This window comes from Dasypus novemcinctus, chromosome 11 (genome assembly GCF_030445035.2).
Source record: "Dasypus novemcinctus isolate mDasNov1 chromosome 11, mDasNov1.1.hap2, whole genome shotgun sequence".
Classification (NCBI taxonomy): domain Eukaryota; kingdom Metazoa; phylum Chordata; class Mammalia; order Cingulata; family Dasypodidae; genus Dasypus; species Dasypus novemcinctus.
Window position 1 is genome coordinate 102,916,958 of NC_080683.1, and position 22,011 is coordinate 102,938,968.

Below are 22,011 nucleotides of genomic sequence, written 5' to 3' on the forward strand. Positions count from 1 at the left end.
GCCATGAAAAGTTTTAAATATATTGTTATATGAGATGGGGTGCTCTTAAAGCCTACTGTGTTGAAAAACGACATAATTAGATTTGCAAGTGGACACTCTATTGCCCTCATCTGCCTTCACAGCCTTGATTTCCACTGCTCTAGTATAAGGCCCCCAAACTCTCAGCAGGTGGAACTCTTCCCTAAAGAAAACTTCTTTCCCGTTTGACTATCTCACTCTGGAAAAGCAATGCCATTTTACCATTCATCTGCAATAACAGATGCAACACATGCTTGAGGGGGGTTGTGAGGATAATGCACTGAGGTGTAAAAATGCCCAGTTTGCTTTTTGTCACTTAGTAGACACCCAATTTTCTTCCTTCCTTCTGGTACCTTAAGCTACTTTGAATTACAATTATATGTGTATCCCTGCTACATGATTGCAAATTCCTTGAGGTTAGGACTGTATCTAACGCAGTGACTATAATCCAGGATGATTTTGCTTCCTAAAGGATATTTGGCAATGTTTGGAGGCATTTTTTATTTTCTTGGTGTGTGTGGGGGGGGAGGGTGCTACTGACATCTACTGGGTAGAATCAGGGACCTTGGTAAGCATCCTACAATGCACACAACCCCCACAAAAAAGAATTATCCAACCCAAAATGTCAATAGTGCTGAGGTTGAGAAACGCTGATCTAATTCATCCTTGGCACTCAAGGGGGAATTAACAGAGTTGTACTGTATAGGAGGCATTCAGAATGGTTAGAAAGAAGTTCAACCCCCTTTCCAGAGGTAAATTTTTTAAATTGCTGTTAGTAAGTTAAAAATTAAATTAGAAGCATATATGATGTAGGAAAATTGGAAGATAACAGAAGTTGATGAATCTTGATTAATTGGGCAGAAACAAATTTCCATTTGTATTTAGAAGTGACCAATTTAAAGCTAAAGTTCTCTTAATCAGCAAGCTTTTGTAATGAAATGGAGCAGGATTTACTTTTATATCAAAGGAGCTCCCCAGATAGTTAAAGAATGCAACTGAATACAATTAAAAGATCACTTGTAAGCAGAACACAGTGCCTCGGCTGCACTTTCTTTGGGAGAGTAGTTAATAATCTAGAATCTAGTGACATTTTAATGAGGAGTTTAAACTTATCGGCGCTGAACCTCAGAATTTATCAATGCTTTTTATCTAGATTTTCATTCCAAAGTAATGAAGTCATGAGTAAGACTCACAAAGAAAAGTTTGATTAGGAAAAATTGCTGTACAAATAATTCGAGTAATTTAAAACTGAAAGGAAGAAATGAACTTTGATATATCAGCCCGGCATGAAAAGGATTTAATGTAAAGTGATGGAGATACAGGCAGGGTCCAGGGGACCTGACCATACCCAGAGCATCTTTACCCAGTCACTGCCAGATGCAGGTGACAATGAGAAAAGTACCCATGGGACTGGCTCACACCATGATTTGAGTATTTTATGGGTCCTGTGAGATGAAAAGTTAAGACGAAGTCTATTTTTCCAAGACCCATGAAAATGCTCAGATCACCATGTGATTTGGTTTGGTCTCATCAAAATCTTTGCTAAAGCGAAAGTGAAGACACAGTTTTTTAACAAGTACCCTGTACGCTTAAAAAAAGTCCCATAAAAATAACGATCCTGATGACTACATTTCCATTATAGAAGGAAATGGGTTGTACCAAAGAGAAAAAACAAATGCTGACTTGATGATGATTCTACATTCTATCTTTTTTAAAAGAAAAATAGAACACTAACTCTGCTACTGTGCCATCGGGTACATTCTTACTGTTCTCTCCACTGTGTGCCCTGATTCCGATACTGAATTGGGGTAGCGTGGGGGCTACATGTTTCATCTCGTTCAGAATGTATAAGCAAAAGTCTTTGAAGAATATGTTGCTTAGGTCTTCTTGCCCACCTGTTCCTCCTCCTGAGTATGGTCACAGAATGGCCACGGTTTTAACCATCCCAGTTCTCCTTGGCAGGGGAGCTAGAATCTACCTGCTCATGTTCTCTCCCTCAACTCCAAATTAGAGATTTTCTAATGTTCCTGGACCCCTGGGCATGTGTTTGTCACCAAATAGATCTGTGCTCATTAAATACCTATCAGTGGACCATCTCTGCCTCAAGTTGTTCCATTCACATTCTCCTGAAAGACCACGGTCAACTAATGACAAACAACTTCATTAGACTCATCCCGGCAGCACCTTTTTACCCTGTGCATTAGCCCCTGATTTCAGCCTTTCCTAACATCCCCTGCCCAACACAAAATACTATCACATACAAAATCATTATTCAACCAGGTCAACGTGCCTGAAGTGTCATGAGGAATAATCCTCATCGCTGTTCTCAGGACATACCTGTAAGATCTTCTCCAACTTGGATTATTTTTTAGGAAAAAAAAAAAAGTTTTCCATTTATCTGGAAATTATATTATGTATTTCCTTCAACCAGCACATATAATTTGACTAAATAAATATTCTGCTGATACTGAAGGAATACAAAACACTCAATCTGAAGGGACAGATAACAAGTGATTTGGCCATGTACCCTTACTGGTGCCAATTTCAGTGAGCAAAGACTACTTCCCTGGCCACAGGGACCTTTTTGTAGTGTGCTTCAGAAAGGACGCTGTGATGTGTGCAGTCCTAAGTTTAATGCATCTAGATACTCCTTACTTAAAAGTGTCCACCTCACCACTTCCCTGTAACATGTTGTCACAGCCTTACTTCCTCCCTGCTTCCCACTACAGGCCTAACTAAGAGTTCTTCGTGGCAGGGTCCATGCAACATACCACAGAAATAGATTTCCCTCAAAGCATTTTCCTGTATCAGCCAAGTTTAGAATCTTGAGCTCTGGGCTAAGGAAAAATGAACTAGAAATTGATGGCACAAATACAAATGTCATTTGTATGTATGAATGGTCATAATTCCTTTTTCTTTTCTTTTTTTTTTTTTGCTGAACCTAGAATAACATGATGTAGCCTTCTTGGCAATTAACAAATCTTACACATAAACACAGGTCAGAGAAAAACAGAGCACTTTATTTTTAAGGCAGAGTGACATTACTTGACTCAAAAGTCCACACTGGAGTCAAGAACCAGCCCAATGAACCAGTTTAGAACATTGAACCTGGTTGTGCACTGCCTGCCTTTGAAAAGCCACACCCTAGCGAGGTCCTGTTTGGATGCCTTTGCCTAATGTCTAAAGCACCTCTGTTTTGTTTCAGCTGGCAGGGTTCATCTATGCCTGCTATGTTGTGAAATGTATAACTGAAGAGGAGGACAGCTGTAAGTATTAAAGCTCTCTTATATTTCTTTCAAGTTCAAAGCATCTTTTTCAATGCCTTCTACCTAGGCTTCCTGCTTCTCAGACAATATCCACCCCAACACATCATTAGACAGAGGATGAGCCTTTTGTCCCCATCAGGACTAAAGTATTTCTCATAAAACTGTCCAGCATATTGAAGAAATGGAAAAGCACCCATTCTGAAAGCATGTTTCTTTCTTTTTACTGAAAGGTATATTTTAGTAAATTGCTCTTATAACAGTTCTAGTAAGTAATATAGAGCAGAGACTGGAGATGGAAGTGGGCTTAAAATGCAGTTAACTTGGCCACTTTCTTGTTATAAACCATTTATTAGGCATTAACAAATAATCGGTTTTCTCCAGGACCACACATCTCAACAATTAACCATTTGCAAGATTTCCTAGATTTTTTAACAAGAACAGACTTCAGGTTAATTTGTGAATTTTTCTCCTGCAAACCAAATGCTAAGATTTCCTTTGTGTTCCTACAATTGTACAAATGGCTAGAAGTCAATGCCAGAGTCTCAGGATTGAGTCCTATTGCTTGATCCATGGTTTAGAGAGTAGAATCCTTTCAGAAGCTTCTAAACGGCTCCATATCTCTGTTATTCCAAAAATGTCAGCTAGGTTTCACCCCTTCCTTACTCTCTAAATACCTGAAATATGGAGATTGAAAAAAGTATTTCATTCTCTCTAGGCACTCTTATGCAGAAATGAGAAACATTTTTCTTGATTTCTAAAATTATTCATAATGATTGCGTTTATGAGACAGTGGGGAAAAGGAAAGGAAGACAAGAATACGCTGCTCTGTTACAGGATAACTTGAGAAAAAATCCAAAGGGAAATTTATGTGTTTCTTCTTCACTTTCAGAACATACTAGAAACATGAGGTAGTATGAGATGACTCATTTGAGGAGACAGTTTTTCAAGCATATGTCTATATGGTGTGTAATCAGGAAAATACAGTTCATAGTTCATATTATTTTGTGTGTAAAAGTAAATAACAGCATTTTCACTAAATAAGCATTTGTAAACCTTTCCTTAATGTTTCAAGTGCTACATCAGCCTTTCGTGGTTTTAAGATGAGTTTGAAGATGAGACAATCTTGTACCTCTAGGAACTTAAAATCAACATAGGGAAAAACAAACTTGTGAATAAGTCAGTATAATGAAAGTCTGTAGAGTGTATAATGGGAGCAGAGGAAAAACGGATCAGGAAAGATTTTATAGAGGAGGATGAACTTAAGCTTGGTCTTGAAAGATGAAGAGATATTTGTTGGGTGGCTAGTGTGAGAATAAGTTGTTTCCAGGTAAAAGGTAAAAAAGCACCAAGGCCACCTTCTTTTTGAGGGGGTGGGATGGGTAGAGCAGGCAGGATAGTTTGATTGACTTGTATTCTTTGCTAGAGTTGGACACAAAGAGGAGATTGGAAAAGGAGACAAGATGAGGTAGTAGAAAAATGGGATGATAGAAGAAGGAGCTAGGGCTTTATTTTGATTACCATGAAGGGGACTCAACTGGCAGATAGTTTACAAAAAGAGAATAACAAGAATAACAATGACATAATCAGTATTTTACTTTAGAAAAATCACATTGGCATCAGTATAAAGAAAACACTTGGGAAGGGACAAGATTAGAAAAAGGGAGACTAGTTAGGATTTTATGTAAATGATGAGGGTCTGGACTAAGACCAGTGTTGGAGGTGGAGAGGACAGATATGACGTGAGACATGCTAAGTGAGTGATGGGCTATGTATGGGCACTGAGGTAAGGGAAGAGACTGGTAGATTCCTGGTGTCTCGTGTAGGTGGATGGGTAGATGAAAATATTACTCAAGGACTGCAGATCAAGTTGCTTCAATTAGTTTTGGTTAGACAGGTTGAATTTGAGATGATTAACGAATGTAAAAAAAGAAGACATCTAGTAAGCACTGCCTTGTGCATGAAAGATTTATTCAAGATCAGGAAGGGTAAAAGATAAATGGATTTTAAATTATATAGACTACATCAAACTATGTAAGTTCATTCAGATATTACCATTCAATAATATCTTCCTTGATGAAAAGAAAGCCTACAGCTTAATTTTCATATAGAATTTGTGCTTTCCCTAGACTATAATGTTTGATTGCATTTCACAATAATGTCATTGCATTTTTATCTTCAGAGACTACCTACTGACACACAAAATCTCCTAGAGAGGTAAATCGGTATTTCTCCAGAACAGCCCTCAAAAGAGGCCTCAGAAATACTATTTCCACAAGATGCATTGTGCAAAAACAATCCCAAAGCCAATTAAGTTTGACATTGAAAATTTAGGATGCATATTTACATACTAACATTTCTGAGTGTACTGCAGTAAAGGGGTATGTTCAAACTCTAATCTACACCATCCCAAACAGTTCATTAAAAAACATAATATTCCAAAAATTAGGATTCCAAGGAGCTCATTCTCAAGGAATTCTGCCCTAGATCAAGTTTTGACCAAAGCTATTTAAATTCAAGGGGATTCAAAATCACCAATATCTTTTGAGATATCAGACTTATCTCTCAAGCATCTAATAAACTTTTTTCCAAAAAGACTCAAAGAAATAATGTGTGTATCTTCATATGTATTTTAACCATGACCTCTTTATCTGCCTTTGTTAATCTAAAACACAAGCAGACTTCACATAGACAAGTTTTCTCGTTTTAGTCTTATTGATCAGTGGGCATGATAGAAATGCCCACTTTTAATACTTTTATTACTTTTAATACATTTATTATTGATATACCCAAGTAGGTTGACACTTAGTTTAGACTTTCATGAGTCTAGTAAACAGCCTGGAGAAGATGCTGGCTTTGGCTTGTTCTCCTTCCAATTGTCTTTGGGGGCTTGCAGTTAGGTTCACACAGACGATTAGGACTATTTGCTGGGTACCATGCTTTGGGTTGGTATTTCCCACATATTATCATTGTCTTGCTTACATTTCCGTATGTTACACCCCCAGATACTTCTAGAACATATGATTTCCAGTGCTCGAAAGTAAAGATGGTTAGATGTTTCTGTCTAATTTTTGGTAATTCTATTATAAAGAAAACTATTTTGATCCTTAAAAAACTATTGCACTCAGAAAGTAAGGCCTGAAGTACGGGAGCAGTTTAACGCATCTAAACACTGAGAAGATCTCTCGGTATGTATTTTTACGTGCTATGGAGTGTCCTGATAGGGATGTAGTGGCAGGAGTAGGTGCTAGCTACCGGCTTGTCATATTAGTCACATTTCCATTCCTAAGAACCTCATGAGAAACAGCAGACGGCTTTGCCTCTGTAACTATGCCTAGAAGAGACTGCAGAAATCAGGGCCCCATTTTGGTAACTGGAAGAATAACGTGTTCTTGGAGTCATTAGCGCAGCTGGCCGGCTCTGTGCTCAGCTTTGACATCTCAAGCCTCATGGGCACAAGTGCACCCAGAGACCCTGGGAAGAGCGTCCGAAACCTCCAGAGAGCCATGGAGAGGGTTCGAGCCCCACCAGCAGCGACTCAAACTTAGACTCTGCGGGGAGGCAGTAAATCATTACGGAAACAGAAGGGGTTAGACTGTGGGCCCTTCAAATGCCTGGGAAACTCTTTGTCTTTGATTCTCCTTTTAAACAGGATCTCATTTACTCTCTAAGAGGCCGGTTTGATTGATAGTTATATAGATAATTTAATGTAGAGGGTTTTGGGAGGGTTTTTATCCACTAGAACAGCCTGGCCCTTGGCGTTTACGTCTCCGACCGTTTAGTTGCGCCGCCAGAGGCGCAGCCTGACAGGCGGGCTGGCTGTGCTGCTCAAGGACACGACTGCCCTCTGCTGTGCCTGTAGGATTATCTCCTGTAAGGACAGCCCTCTGAGGAGGAATCTCACAGAAAAGGTGTTAACACTTCTTTCAGCACCTGGGGGGGGGGATTGGGGGGGGGGGTGCCGGGGCGCACGTGTGGGAAAGAGGCTCCAGGGCTGCCCAGGCAGCTCCAGGCTCGCAGCCACCAGGCGGGGAGGAGTTCTAGGTTCGCGTCTCCTGCAGGGAGGATGGGAGAGGTGGGGGATCTGCCTTCAGGAGAGCAGCTCCTCATCAGAAAAACACTTGGGACCCTGCTTCAGAGCGCCGGCCCTGGTCACTGAACCCTATTTGAACGGGATGGCCATCACAATGTACTTCTCTGTATTTGCTCGTGAAAAGGCGCAAAACGTCTTCAGAGCACAGGCTTTCTCCAGAAGGGAGGGGCGCCTCTCCGGGCTGTCCCTGGGGAAGAGCTCCTCGCTGCATCTGCACCCAGGCATGCTGAGTTTTTCCATGGCCTCCATTCTTTTCTAGCACCCCGATGTGGACTGAATTGTGTACCCCAGTTTGGGCATTTCTTGGTCTTGGTCCACTTCTGGTGTAAATAAGACCTCTTCAAGATGTTACTTCAAGTAAACTGTGGCCCAATCGAATGAAGGTGCGCTTTACTCCTATTCCTGGAGACCTTCATTAGCAGAGTGAAGGTCAGACGAAGAAGCCATGGGCAGCAGCCAGAAGCTGGAAGGGAACAGAACTTGGAAGAGGAAGGAAAGGACATCGCCGTGTGCACTGCCATGAGATAGAAAGCCAAGGTCCCCGAAAGATTGCCAGCCAGCCAGAAGATACCAACCCTGGGAGAAACCCAGACTTCTAGCTTCTGAGACTGTGAGCCTGTACATTCCCACTGTCTAAGCCAACCCACTGTATGGTGTTTCTTTTGGCAGCTGGGAAAATAAAGCACCCCTTCTACTTTTTCTCCTTTACAATATTCTGCAAAAAAAATTTAAAAGACTCTGAGGTTCCAGGTCTGGGGTACCTTTTATCATAGATGTAGTCCTCCTCTCTAACTTAGTCCCCAGGTCTACACCACAGCCAAGTGTCCACTTACCATCATCTAAGAATATATTTCTGTTTTAGTAGGATTGGTAGATATGACAATTAGAAGGAGGCCATACTGAGGCTGGAAAGTACTGCTGATCTTTGACAGAGGGAAAAAAACCATCATCATATAATTTCTCAATGTTTATGATGTTTTCTTTTAAAATTTTCCTCAATAACTAAACTAAAACTAAATTTTAGTCCTCTCGCAAGAGGGTACATTTTTCTAAGTAGTCGCTGCCTTTTCTAGAACAGATTCAATGTATTTGTAAATGTTATTAAATATTCAAATCATCTGGAGAAAGATGTGGAAGGGCATAAGAAATAATAGCCTAAGGGGAGTTCATCTTAAAGCAATAATGAAAAATGAAATCTAGATGTCTAACAAACACGCATGCCACACCCACCCCTTCCTTGGCACAAATGCATAAAAACCTGTTCTGACTTCTCCAAAATCAACTGGCCTGGGGACAAGAGTCACAACTGATTTATAGAATCTTTCATTTGAAAAGAGAGTCACAAGAAATTATTCACTTCTCTGAGACTAATAATTTTCTGTTATTATTGTTCGATTTTCCTTCTAAAGCCTACCAGCCTACCTTTCTGCATCTTGAACTCCATTCTGTGTTTTGATTGTTTCTCCAGTTTGTTGGGTTCAGTTTGGACACATTTGGACACAGTTCCCTGAGCTCCATCACACACTCCCACCAATGGAAGAGAGGAGAGGGCCAGGGAGGAGTCTTTCCTCTTTAAAGAAAACTTATTTCTTTCTGTTTCTAAAGACGCAGGTTTGTTGCAGAAAATGTAGAAAACACAAATAACCAACAAACAAAAAAAGAAAAGGAAATGAGAATGACCCCACAATTCTGGTTACCAGTTAGCATTTTGGTGTATTAAATATCTCCTGCTCTCTTCGCCGGCTCGCTCGCTCACTCGCTCTTTTTCCTTTCTTTCTCCCTGTCTCACTTTCTTTCTCTCTTTCTACATATCTGGTTGTTAGGGTCATATGATAATTCTGTTTGGCCATCTAAGGGACAGGCAATTAGCAATTCAGAAAAGGTGCCAAGTTCTTGGGTACCAGGTTAAGAAACAGGATGGTGAAAATTGAGTATGTATTGGATTTGACTGTTTTATCAACTCTCATGCTCAAGCAGTCAAATGAGAGATTAATATGTTAGTATATTATTGTTTTATCATCTCTTTATAATATGTATCTTAAGATTTTGAAGGTGACAGTAACATAATCTTGTCCATATCTGTCAACCATCCACCAGACCAAACCTGTCATTTCTTTCTTCTTCTCTGAATAGAATCATAAATTATTCAAGTCTGGAGCCCCAGACTGTGAATGCCACTAATCTCTAGCAATGTGCCTCAGAATGGTAGTGGAGTGAAGAGAGGAGTCTCCTTGCTCCTTCCCTGCAATGGCCCACAGGAGCTCTGCATTTATTTAATTTTACATCTTTTTTTCTGCTTAAGAGTTCTTTTGAACTAAGAATTGTACAGGGTTTAAAATAATGGAAAACTACTGCCTACTGCTCTATTTCAACACCTTAATTTTATAGACCCATAAAGATTAAATGACTTGCCCAAAGTCCTTGAACTCATTTGTGAGCTTCCAACTCCTCTTACAGCACACACGACTCCCTCGGAATGAGAGAGTATTAGCGGATGGATGGCATCAGAAGCCACCGCTATAGCTCAGCATCCAGCAGAGCCCTAACCTGGAGGAGGACTCAACGGGGATTTTGGAAATCAATCAATCAGTCAATCAATCAATGGAGAACCACAAGCATTTCTAGAACTATATGGAAGCTGTCAAGGAAATGTGACATGCTAAGTAAATGAGTAACCAATTACAAATGGAAGGGGGTGGGAGAATTTGCTGCCACATTTAAAAATAAAAGACTGAATACATGAGCAACATGCAAGTTCCTGTCAGGGATGACAGCGTTTCCTAACAGCGAGAGAAATACTTTCTATATTAAATCCCTCTATAGTCTCTGGTGCTGGTCTCTTTCTCAGGGTACTGTTAAATTGCTCCCTCTTGTGGTCACTGAGGAGAAAACATGTGAGCTTTATATTGAAATTTTGAGATTCAGGTCAAAGTTGCGTCTGATTCCTCAATAGTCACTTCCGATTTTCTCTCTTTGCCCAGAATATCTCTTCCACTATACTGTAGACTATACTGCTATTCTCCCACTCGCTCGCCTGTTTGCTCACTCACTCTCTCTCACACACACACCATGACCATCTTTACATAAATCTAATAAATCTAGTGTTCCTAGGTTGCAGTTTTAGGGGTAAAGAATTTGAATCTTTATTTTCTGTTGATTCAGAACAATCAAGACCTTTTTCTAAATAGTCAATGAAGAGGTGACACTATTCAGATTATGCAAGGAGGTCCTTTGTCTAGAGTGTAATAAAGGAAGTATTTTATGCAGAAAATATTTCTGACTGGGTGAAGTGAAGTTATCCAGTAGATTAAGAATAGCTCAGTTGTTTTAATCAGCCTCTGTAGGAAAGAAAGCATGTGAATGGGAAGGAAAAGTAATGTCATTTACAGAAATGATGAAAAGAAAATCTTCCTTTTGATTATTCTGCTTCTTCCAATTCTACAGACACTCAGTGCCCTTATTCCCTCACAATCTTTCATACTCTGCCCTAATAATGACATGCGAAATAAGGCAGCAAGCCACGTGACAGATAAGTAAGCATTTTTCACACCAAAATATTGATACACTGCTCACCAAATAAAGTTCCTGAGATCCCATAGTCTAATCTAGATAGGACAAATGAGAGCAAGACAAAGGGCACTCACTCTGAAATGTGCCAAAGAGACTGGGCATTCAAAGTTAGTCTTTTTTTATTTTTAAGATTTTATTTATTTACTTATTTTTATTTATCCTCCCTTCCCCCAGATGGTTCTCTCATCTGTCTGCTCATTGTTTGCTTGCCTTCTCCAGGGGGCACCGAGAACCAAACCCAGCACCTCCCACATGGGAGGTAAGTGTGCAACGGCCTGAGCCACGCCTGCTCCCCTGGGCTGCAGCATCTGCTGGCTTGTGGTGTCTGCTCTTTTAGGCATCTGCTCGTTGCAGCAGGTGTGGCATCCAGCTCATTGCGGCAGTATGGTGCCTACTCATTGCAGCTGGTGCGGTGCCTGCTCATCTTCTTTAAGAGGCATCAGGACCTGAACCCAGGACCTCCCTTGTGGTAGGCAGGCTCAACCCAGGCAGGTTCAACCCAAGTGCTTGAGCCACACTTGATAATAAATGATTTTGCCTGGTTCTCAGATCTTTCTAATGGTGCTTTTAACTTTGGGAACTGACATCTAATAGAAATGGAAGGATAGACTTAGTTATCTCCTTCTTCAGAGAAGGAGGACTGGGAAACATGGGATCTCTAAGGATGGTTACCAGGTATGTGGAAGAAAAACACAGAGCACAGCAGCCTTACACAGCTGCTGTCAATAAATGGGCTTGGGGCAAACCCTCAGTCCTGTGTGACATTTAAATGAAGCCTCTTTAGCGGAAGAGAAACAGGGAGGTCTCCACTACGATTGGTTAGCATTGCGTGGTAGGGAGTGAGGAGAAACAAACTTAATGCTCACAGGAGGTGCAGTTTGTTTAAATAATAGAAAGTAATTAGGTTGAAGACAAAAATCAGTGATGGCATTTTATAATTACAATTAATTTAAAGGTTAATTTCCTTTGGTGCTAAAATCTTATTTAAAACATTTACCAGGAAAGGAAATTAGGATATTATTATCAGGAGGCACAGAGTGCTTCTGGGAATCCATGCCTATTATCACTTGAAAATTAGGTTAGGCCCAAAGTGGGAATTTCAATTCATTTTTGTATATAATAGAAAGTGGTCTAGCATCGGAGTCAGTGAGGTTGACTGGGGTAGGCAGTGTAAGAGTTGCATTTTTGTTGTTGTTGTTTATAGGCTTAATTGCAAATGTTTCCAACAAAGGAGTCTAGTTTATACACGAACAGTCCTGACACAAAAAGAAAATTGGATATGGATTGCTGCCTTTGTAACTAATGAAGTGATGTTAAAGGAATTCCCAAGAGCTGAGCTGCAAAGAGCAGCACATAGGCACACATCCCTACACCTTCACCGCTGAATTAAATTGAATAGGGACAGTATTTCTGTTGGCTCCAAACCTGTCAATCCTACTCTTCTTTTCCAGGTCCACCTTTTCCATCACTCTCTTTCTCCATTGAGAATGCAAATGCCTCGGGTTGCAAATGCCATATAGGTATCCAATCCAGCAGCTCATCTCCCTGGAAACTTGCTTAGTAAAATCAATGCATAACAGTAGTAACAGCCAGAGGGAAATAACTCCTTTGCATTAATTTTCCCATTCACTATGCCCATGCTTGGTTTGCTCATTTAAAATATTTTATTGCTACCACTGGGAATCCATACCAGAAATATGGAATTGTGTGGAGTCGTAGAGTTAATAACAATATTAGCAATCACCTACTTTAATCCCCCAAATTTATATTTGATGAAAGGGATATTCAAATGAACTTGCTCAAAGTCACATGAAAATTTAGAGGCAGAAATAAGAACAGAAGCGACGGCTCCTGAATCTAAGTGTACTTTCCACACCACTTCACTGTGCTACTGGAGGGACAGGGTCTTTCAAGAACCTGCCAAGTGACCACTGTGTGGCGGTGGGGGGGTGGATTGAACCTCCTCAAATGACAGATTCTTAATCTTACTCTGCATTCCTGTGGGTGTGCACTGCACTCATGTGTTAATTGGACCTTTTGAAGATGTTCTTTTCAGTTAGGGTGTGGGCCAACAGAATCAGGGTGGGTCTTAATGCACATTCCTGGAAGACTTAAAAAGAGAAGTCACAGGGAAGTCAGCAGAAACCTGAAAAGCAGTCACCAGAATGAGGAGGCAGGGATGCAAGCCGCGGAGCCCCGAGGACTGCGGCCAGCTGGCACCTGCATGGTACCAGCCTTGGGTCTGGACTTGTAGCCTTAGAAACCACGGTCCAATAAACTCGTTGTTTAAGCCACCCCACTGTGTGTATTTGTCATAGCACTCTGGCAAACTAAGACAGGGAACCACACACATATGGCCTTTGCCTTGATGATGCCTAAAACCCAACCACAGTTCCAAGGAGGAATTGCAATGAAGCATGATGAGAGCTCCCTACAGAGAGTAGGGGCACTAGAGGAATGCGCCCCAGGGAAGCTTCGGGTAGATCAGGAAATTCTTCCTCTTCTCCCCCGAAGAAGTGGCGCTTCAGCTAAAACCTAAAGGGTAAATCAGAAGAAGTATGTAGAATGTAACAAAAATAGCCATACCCTTTTTAAAGAGGACTCCTTTTTTGATCTGTAGTGACCAAATGTATACCATAACTCACACAGGAGTTACCCTAAGTATTTTTAATGCGCTCCATATGGCTTTCCACTTTCTCAAATATCAATATTAATGTTCACGTAACCAGTGGACATTCTCTACCCTGAAGCTGCTACACATTGTTCTAAAAAGATGATTAATTTAAGCTGAGGAGTTTTCTTTTCTGGGGACTGCAAAAGTAATGCAAAGATTATGTTAGTAAAAAGTGCAAGGCAAGGAATCATACTCTATTGGGTGACATAGCATGCATGTTTTCTTTTTTATTTCCCTGAACATGCATACTTGAATGTGTACACAATCCCAGCCTAAAAGACTGCTTTTAAATGGACTGTGCATTCTAAATATATGCTGGATATAAGCTGAGAAGACCTACCCAATCACATCTACATAGCTCACCTATAGCTTGTAATAACAGCTCCCTCCCATTTCAACTGAAAGACTTTGTCACATATAATCAAAAGCAATTCTAATGTGGGAGAATGAGATAAAGACTGGCGAATGGCCTGGTGAAAGGGGAGCACAGGCACCTTTAAGATGAAGTTTGCTCAGTTAATTTTCATAGTCTGTATGCTTCTCCACATCTGTTCAATGTAGTAAAGATGTCTGCATCCATGATGCTCTGCCTCTAGCTTTGCAATTTCTCATCTTTCTCGGCTCTCCCCACCCTCATCTCTCACTCCTTCTACTTCTTTGAGCCCCTTCTTCACGGAGGCTGCACTTGGACCTCCTTCATTATGGAGGAAGGAGGCATCTCTAAGATCAGCAATTCTGAAATTCTCTTCCCGACTCTAAATTTCCTTCTTTTCTTCATCTTCACTCTCCTTCTGCCTCTTACCTGGAGAAAAAAAATTTTCCCTTATTTAGGACCTTCAGCCCCCTGGATCCTTTGTTTTCCTCATACTCTGGATATTTCTACTCATCATCTATCTCCAGGATTAACAATGGTAGTGGTGATTTCACTAGCACCCTTGGTTTTTTCCTTGGTTAGCACTTCCCTCATGCCTGGATTTTCAACATCCATGCTGAACAAGGCTCTGATTCAGCATCTCCACTTCTAATCCTGGGTTGTTATGCTTTGCTGGAGAAAACCACTAAAACTGGCTGCAAATGTGTGCTCACCACACTTGGCTGGACACTCCCCACTGCTTAGAGAGGTTTTATTCCTATTCAGTTAACAACATGTCATACTCACCACACAGCCTCCTCCAGACCTTCTCGGGCTCCTAAGCCTAGTATCCAAACCTAAGAAAATCAAAGGTATCCAATATAAACTCCCCCATAACAACCTCTACACTTGCAGTTGTTCTTTTGTCTTTTTGAAACCCTACCCAAATCTCAGAGAAACAGTTAAACTTATCCTCTCCAAAGTATTCCTTCCACCAAGCCTTTAACCTCATCCCCTTCTGCCGAACCCAGGACACTGGGCTTTTAGTGGCTTTAGTCTTGTCCACAAGATGAGATGTTTCCTTGGGCCTACACACATGCTGAACCCTCACAAGGCACAAACCAGGCCAGTTCAGATCCATGCATGCGTGCCCACTCTCACTCTTGCTCTCACTCTTGCTCTCTCTCTCTCTGTCCTTTCTGATAATATACAAGGCAATTTCTAAAAGTATTTGAAATAAGGAAATTAGTTTATGTAGTTTTTAAATATAAATTCTTCATTTTTCCTTATTATGTCACAAAGCTATTCTTCTTGCTTGTCAGACCATACTTGACAAGCATTTGAAGAGTTTCCATAGACCTAGTATAGAAGTCAAGGTTCTACAGAGAAACAGAACAAATAGGATACAGATGATGATGCTTGATAGATAATTGATAGATTAGTTACACAGATAGATCAATAGATTAGATGATAGACAGACAGATAGCTAGATAGATAGATAGCTAGCTAGCTAGCTAGCTAGATAGATAGATAGATAGATAGATAGATAGATAGATAGATAGATAGATAGATAGATAGAGAATTTATAGATAAAGGTAGGTAAGTAAATAGGTATGTAATAGGCAGGTAGATGATTGGTAGATAAAGCTTGATGAAGATTAGATAGGTAGATAGATTAGATACATGGATTAAATAGATTAGATAGATGTAGATAGCTTACATTCATAGATCAATAGAGATAGATGGATAGGTAGATTGATAGATATAGACTGATGAGATAGATGGATGGATAGATAATAGATAAATTTATTTTAGTAATTGGCTCATGATTGTAGAGGCAAGTGAGAAATCTTTAGAGCAGATTGGCGGGCTGGAAGCTCAGGTAAGAACTGACATTGCAATCTTGAGGCAGAATATTTTCTTCTCTGGCAAAACTCAGGTTTTCCTCTTAAGGCTTTCAGTTTAAGGTCTTAAATTGGATGAGGCCCACCCACATTATAGAGAGAATCTCTTTTAACTTCAAATTACCTGATTGTAAATATTAACCACACTCACAAAATGCCTTCACAGCAACACCAAGATTAGTGTTTGATTAAATAACTAGGAATCATTGTCTAGCCAAGTTACACTTAAAATTAACCATCCCAGCTTGTGACTTCTAATTTATGGCATTCCATACAAAATTGCAGTAAAATTCTAATAAGTTCTCTTCTGTCTTATTTCCATCTAATACCCTGTCCTGGAAAATATTCATCCTCTCATTAAAGAACCTAACTATGCATTTCAAAGCATAATAAAAATCATTCTTTTGTATAAATCCTCCTCAAAAAGAGATGAGGTTCACAATCTATTCACAGTGTAGTCTTAATATACATGCTTCTAAGTATTAGACACAAATGATACTTTATTCCCTCAATAATACTATGAAGTTGGAGTTGTTTTATTCATCCCACTTTACAGGGAGAAAAGTAGGGCTCAGAGCAATTAGGACCTGCACAAAGCTGGTAAGAAGGAAAGGCACAACTTGACCCCAGGTCTTCTCGCTCCAAAGCCCCCAATCTTTATGACCCACAGCTTCCCCATGATGTACTAAGTGGTGGCATGATTGTATTAAAAGACTATCTGATAGCAAGATCCTAATCTCAGCAGAAAACCATCATGTTTCTTAAAATCTCATTTAAGGTATTGCCCTTGGTTGAGTATTGGCAGAAACACGCAAGAGTAAAAAAAAAATTTATCAAGTGGAACCTTTAACACCAAAGGGTTAAATCCAATGTCAAACTATTTCTAACTACAGAAACAATTTACATGTTGCTGTATAACTGTTGCAATTGCTTTTCCTTCTCAATGTTTAGTATGTGTGAACTGTTTTCAAGCTTAAAGTAGCATTAAATAGCTGATACAGATACAACAGAGAGAGAAACATGGAGCATAGACCCCCAAAGCCCGGAGAAATGATCTAGCAAATAAGTCTCATTTCATTCAACACTTGATTTGCCAGGCAGTTCTCTTAACACTTCAGTGACCTATCAGGCGTCTCCTAATGAGAAGTAGAAAAAAAAAAAAAAAGTAGGCCAGAGTCCACACAGACCTTAGCCCCTGCGCAGCAAAAGAGCTCAGAAAGTCAACTGAATTGCTGACCAAGTATGTCTGAGCGGGAGAATGGCGGTTCTTCTGAATTTGGCCTGAGGCCGATTATGTTCTCAATCCTTTTGTGCTAGGAGGTAAGTACTCCTGAAATTCTCACCTGCCAAGATAATGCACCTACACTCCGTTTTCATGGGCCAAATAAATGTTTTAATGTTTATCAATGGGTTCTTCTAACTATTTAGGCTTAGCTTTCTGTGAACTGTCTTTTAAAATTTCCCCTCCTGTTTTCTTCCAGCTCTGTCTCCGAAAGAGAGTATGTTGACTAGTGGCTTTGTAGTTAATAACTGAGACACAATTTTATATTACAATGCCTCACTGCCAACATGTATTTATAAAGGCAGTTTGGGATTTGCAGAACTCAGTGTTTCTGATTAAAAGGTTTAAATAAAAAGGAAGCTCACAACAGGGAATATGCTTTAGCAAAGAATATTTATTCAAAAAACATGTTCTCTTACTTGGTAATTTCTAAATTCCACTATTATTAGTATTATTAAATCACAGTTATTAAAACTGATATGGCACTTGACTAATTTAAAGTAATTGGGCCTCCCTGTGCCCTGCAAAGGTCGGTCAGTACATATAAACATACCCATATTGCAGATAGGAAAACTAAGAAAGAGAAAACTTTGTCGCAATTGCAAAGGCGTGCTAGCAGTCTTAAATGGTCTTCAGAGAACCACAGGCAAATCCCTCTGTAGAGGCAAAGATCAACCAAGTACCAGTCTGACTATGTTGCCTTCTTCCTAGGTGTGCTCCTCTGTTTAGGGGGCTATGCAGTCAGAGCCAGGCGGGGAATAATGCTTTTTCCTATTAGTTGTAAACAGTTGCAATGTTTGATGGCAGTCTCCAATGGATGACCCTCCCAGCCTACCCATCTTGATGCTAAAGGATTAGCCTAACCTCTTTTTTTCCTTTTCCTTTGGCTGAAGAGGCTGCAGGGATAGCTTCCTCCCACTGGTATCTAAAAGATTTCTTTTGTTTATCTCACAGGACCCAGGCAACAACAAACACTCTAGTATTCTATAAAAAGTCTTGTCTTTATTCTGATTCAGGACCTCATGCCTCATGAGGGAAAGCGAAAATGTACTCAGTTAAATTTCACCTAGAAATTTTACCACTGACTTCCATGTTCCAATTAGCTGCCTTGTTTTTCTTTATTCCATGACGATGTATTGAGTGTCTACCATGAGGCAGACACCACTATGGGTTCTGGGGTGACTGTAGTAAACAAAACGAAATGTATCACTGATCTCACTCTGTTAACGTTATAACAATGGTGGCAGCCACCAAATAGACAAGTAGATATATAATATGCCATGTGAAGATAGCTTGCAATGAAGGAAAATAAAGCCAAATGAGGAGAAAAAAACTCTGCTCAAAAAATCCGAGCAAGTCCCCAGTCTGCCTTGCACCAGTTACACAGTTACATTTCCTTTTTCTCCAAGTGTTTCCTGGTCTTTGCCATTAGGATGTGCCACTTTTAACTTAAATACTACTTTTTAAAGTAAAGCCAAATACCAACTCCCTCCTGACATTCGGTTTTGGTCTATTAAATGCAGAACACTGTCCTAGCCAACAAATTTCCAAGTCAACTTTGCATCTTCTCTTCTTTTCCCCTTTCCCCATGTCCAAGAACTTCACATGCCATGTGTTCTTCTCCTCTTTCTCCATGTATCCTGCACTCATTCACATCTTTCCTTTCTTATTGTCCTAATTCAGGCCTTCTGGAATCTCTCCATCTATCTTTCACGCTTTCTAATCAGTATTGAAATAACGCACACAATATGCCAAGTTGCTATAAAGAGAACATCTCTCCTTACTTTAAAAAAAAAAATCACTGAAATCAGAGTCATACAGGCTGGAGCTGAGAATATAAATAAGAAAGTTTCTAAAAGGAGGGACTGCTTAAACGGTTGTGTGATTTCCTGCATAAGTTATCAGACACAAAATACTTGAACTAATCCTGAAGGATGCTCTCCTTTATCACATCTTAAAGATACAATACAGAAAACCAAGACACCCTATACAGGCAAATCCAATGCAGACCATTATTGTTCTCACCGTGTTTGCCAAATATTGGATTGACAATGGAAGGAAGATGGAAGAATAAATAATTTTTTTAGGAAGAACAATGGAAAGCCATATCTATTAGAGGACTCAAAGCAAGAACTCAAAACCCTTGGTTAAAAGAAAAATGTTGAAAGAAAAAAAAAAACTATCAATTTTAGATTTAATCCAAAATGCCAAGAAAACTTTTGAAGACCTTCAAGGAATTTACTGAAATGGCATGAGTGAAAAGCAGAGACCACTTTTCTAATATACTTAGGAAAGAAAGAGAAGACCTAGCTTCTGGTCCCATCCTCCGCTGTTAGGTGTCCTTAAACTCTCAAGCAAAACTGAATTTAACTGCAGAATGAAGACAATTATTGAAACTCAGCTCATAGTATGATTGTAATGATAAATGATATCACCTGAAAGGGCTTTAGGAAATATTGTTTTTGCAATTGTCAGAAATTTGTTTTATTCTTATTTTCAGGGATTAAGAAGATTCCAGTGGTAAAAGGCAATCTTTTCTAAATGATGCAGAGATGAAATATAGCCAAACAACAAGCTGCCCTCTCAGTTATTTGGAGAAGGGCATGTCAAATGCTTCATGACCCCAAATGGGCTGAAAAGTTATTCATTATGCAGCAGTTCCTTTAGAGGCTAAATAAATGTAAAAGAAACTAAAAACAGATCAATGCAGTATTAAGGGTATTCTAAAAATTTAAGCTAATCACAATAATTTAATTTTTGAGAGGGAAAAATTTTTGAATTTTCTACTTGTTCTCCAACCACATGGTATCCCAGGGCTTCCAGGCCTGTTGCATCATTCAATAAAAGGTGCAATGGATCAACTCTACCTACTTTGAGCACCAGAAACTTAGCTGCAGTGGCCAAATAGAGCTACCTGATTCTTCTCCCTCTCCCTCAGGACTTTAGGAAGAATCCAAACAGTGATGAGAAGGAATGCAGCTGAGCATTGAACGTTTACTTGGGGTGAACCCAGATGTGTTTATAACTTAAACTACAAAAAAAGATGCCCTTGATTCTGGTTTAAATTTGTATACCCCACATGAGGAAATGGTAAAAATACATCCTGTCTAGGTTCAGAGGCTCTTCTTTTCTCATCCCTGATGGAACCTTTTCCATGCCCCAAGCTGATCTGAATGTCAGAAACATTAACAATCCTCCATCAGAGCTTTAATGCTGTTCTCCCCAGTTGGGCAGTTTTAAGCCAGCTCTACCCACCCACACACCATAAAGGTCATGGCTAACAAGATCAAGTCACAGACACCTCGAGCTCCACTCACTGAAATTACTCAGGCACACCTGGTTTCCCTTCTGGCATTTCTCCTTTCTTGGGAAGGTGTGCATGGTTCCTGAGTGAAACTTTGTTTCCCAGATTTGCCCTGGTCCTATCAGTTGGACTTGAAGATTCATATTGGTTTCTTCAGATTATCCCTTGCTTCCCTGTGAAAAGATTTATTGTAATGAATTGCCTTACTCGACTGTGGGGGCTGAATTCCAGAGGGCAGATGAGAGGCTGGAAATTAAGCAAGAGTGAAGTCTTGCGTCTGAATGCCTTAGGCTGCCAACTCAGGAAAGAACAGAGGGTGGAGTCTTCAAATGGAATCCCTTCTGGTCCCAGAACTCTACAGTTCTTCTCTGTTAAGACCACCGATTGGATGAGGTCCGCTCACATTATAATCTCCCATACTTAAGATCAATTTATTGTAGATGTTAATTCCATATATAAAGTACCTCCTCAGTAACTAGCCTAGTGTTTGACCAAACAACTGGGCACCATGACCTAGCCTAGCCAAGTTGACACATAAAATAAACCATCCCGCTCCAGTCTTAGACAATAATTTCTCAAATTACAAACTTTAAATACAGTCTTCATTCAATTATATTAACGCTCTCTTGGTGGTGTTTGTATTATATGAATTGCACAAATATGTGTCGTTCAGAAAACAAAAGAGGCTAACTGTCTTTTACTTGTTTTTCTATATCTGGCACAATTCTATAGTTACCTAAAATTAAGAATTCTTACTCCTACTTTCTCTCTCTTTCTTGTATACTTCCCAGCTTAGGACTATGAAGAAAATCCTGAATTCTTTGAAAGGCTCTTTATTTTCTTCTTCTACACCCTGAGACTCATCCAGGACTCTCCATTCCTTATAAGTATTATAATCTCTGAAATAAGTATTATAATCTCTATTTTAAGAGCCATTTGGCAAGTGGTCAAAGCAGCATGTGAACCCTGGAACTCCTCACCCCAGGGTCTCTTTTCTTTTCATTATACTTTTCCACGTTTGACAAGAAGAGAAATTCTGCCTTGAAAAAGGGTTTCCCCACAGACATTGTACACAGACATTGTGGACTTGCTATTACGTCACACCTTGTTCCAGTCTTTACCTAGAACACCATAAGATATTAGAAAAAGACAAAGCGAAATCAACAGAATAAGATACTAGAAGAACTAAAGACATCCTAGGGCACCCTAGTTCACTCTCTATTTCCTTTTCTTTCACCATCCTATCATCTCTTCAGTCTCTTGTTGCTTTATCTCTTTCATTTCCACCACATAACCTTGATTTCCGTGAGTGGAAAAAATAATAACAAAGCCAAACTTTTTCACAGTGCTCTTAGTATTTACTGTTGCAGTCACTATTGCTGCCAAGACTTAGCAGTTTAAAACAACCGTTTATTATACTCATGGGTTCTGTGGATCAGGAATTCAGAAAGGTTACAGTCTTTCTCTGTTCCCTGATGTCAGGGGCCCTGGCTGAGAAGGTACAAGAATGCAGGCAGGAATCATTGGGAGGCATTTTTGCTCACATGTCTG

General features: G+C 39.9%; 1 protein-coding gene across 3 annotated transcripts in view; it reads left to right on the forward strand.

Annotated features, from left to right (window-relative positions):
* The window catches only part of NKAIN2 (sodium/potassium transporting ATPase interacting 2), a 1,086,452-nt gene that overhangs the window by 1,057,197 nt on the left and 7,244 nt on the right, over window positions 1-22,011 (forward strand). For all 3 annotated transcript variants that reach the window (XR_001119140.3, XR_011650129.1, XM_071218647.1), the window contains one exon: window positions 3,224-3,284. Coding sequence is in view for 1 of the 3 variants with exons in the window: in XM_071218647.1 (XP_071074748.1) it covers window positions 3,224-3,284 (61 nt within the window). In the remaining 2 variants the exon portion in view is untranslated. The remainder of the gene's footprint in view (window positions 1-3,223; window positions 3,285-22,011) is intronic.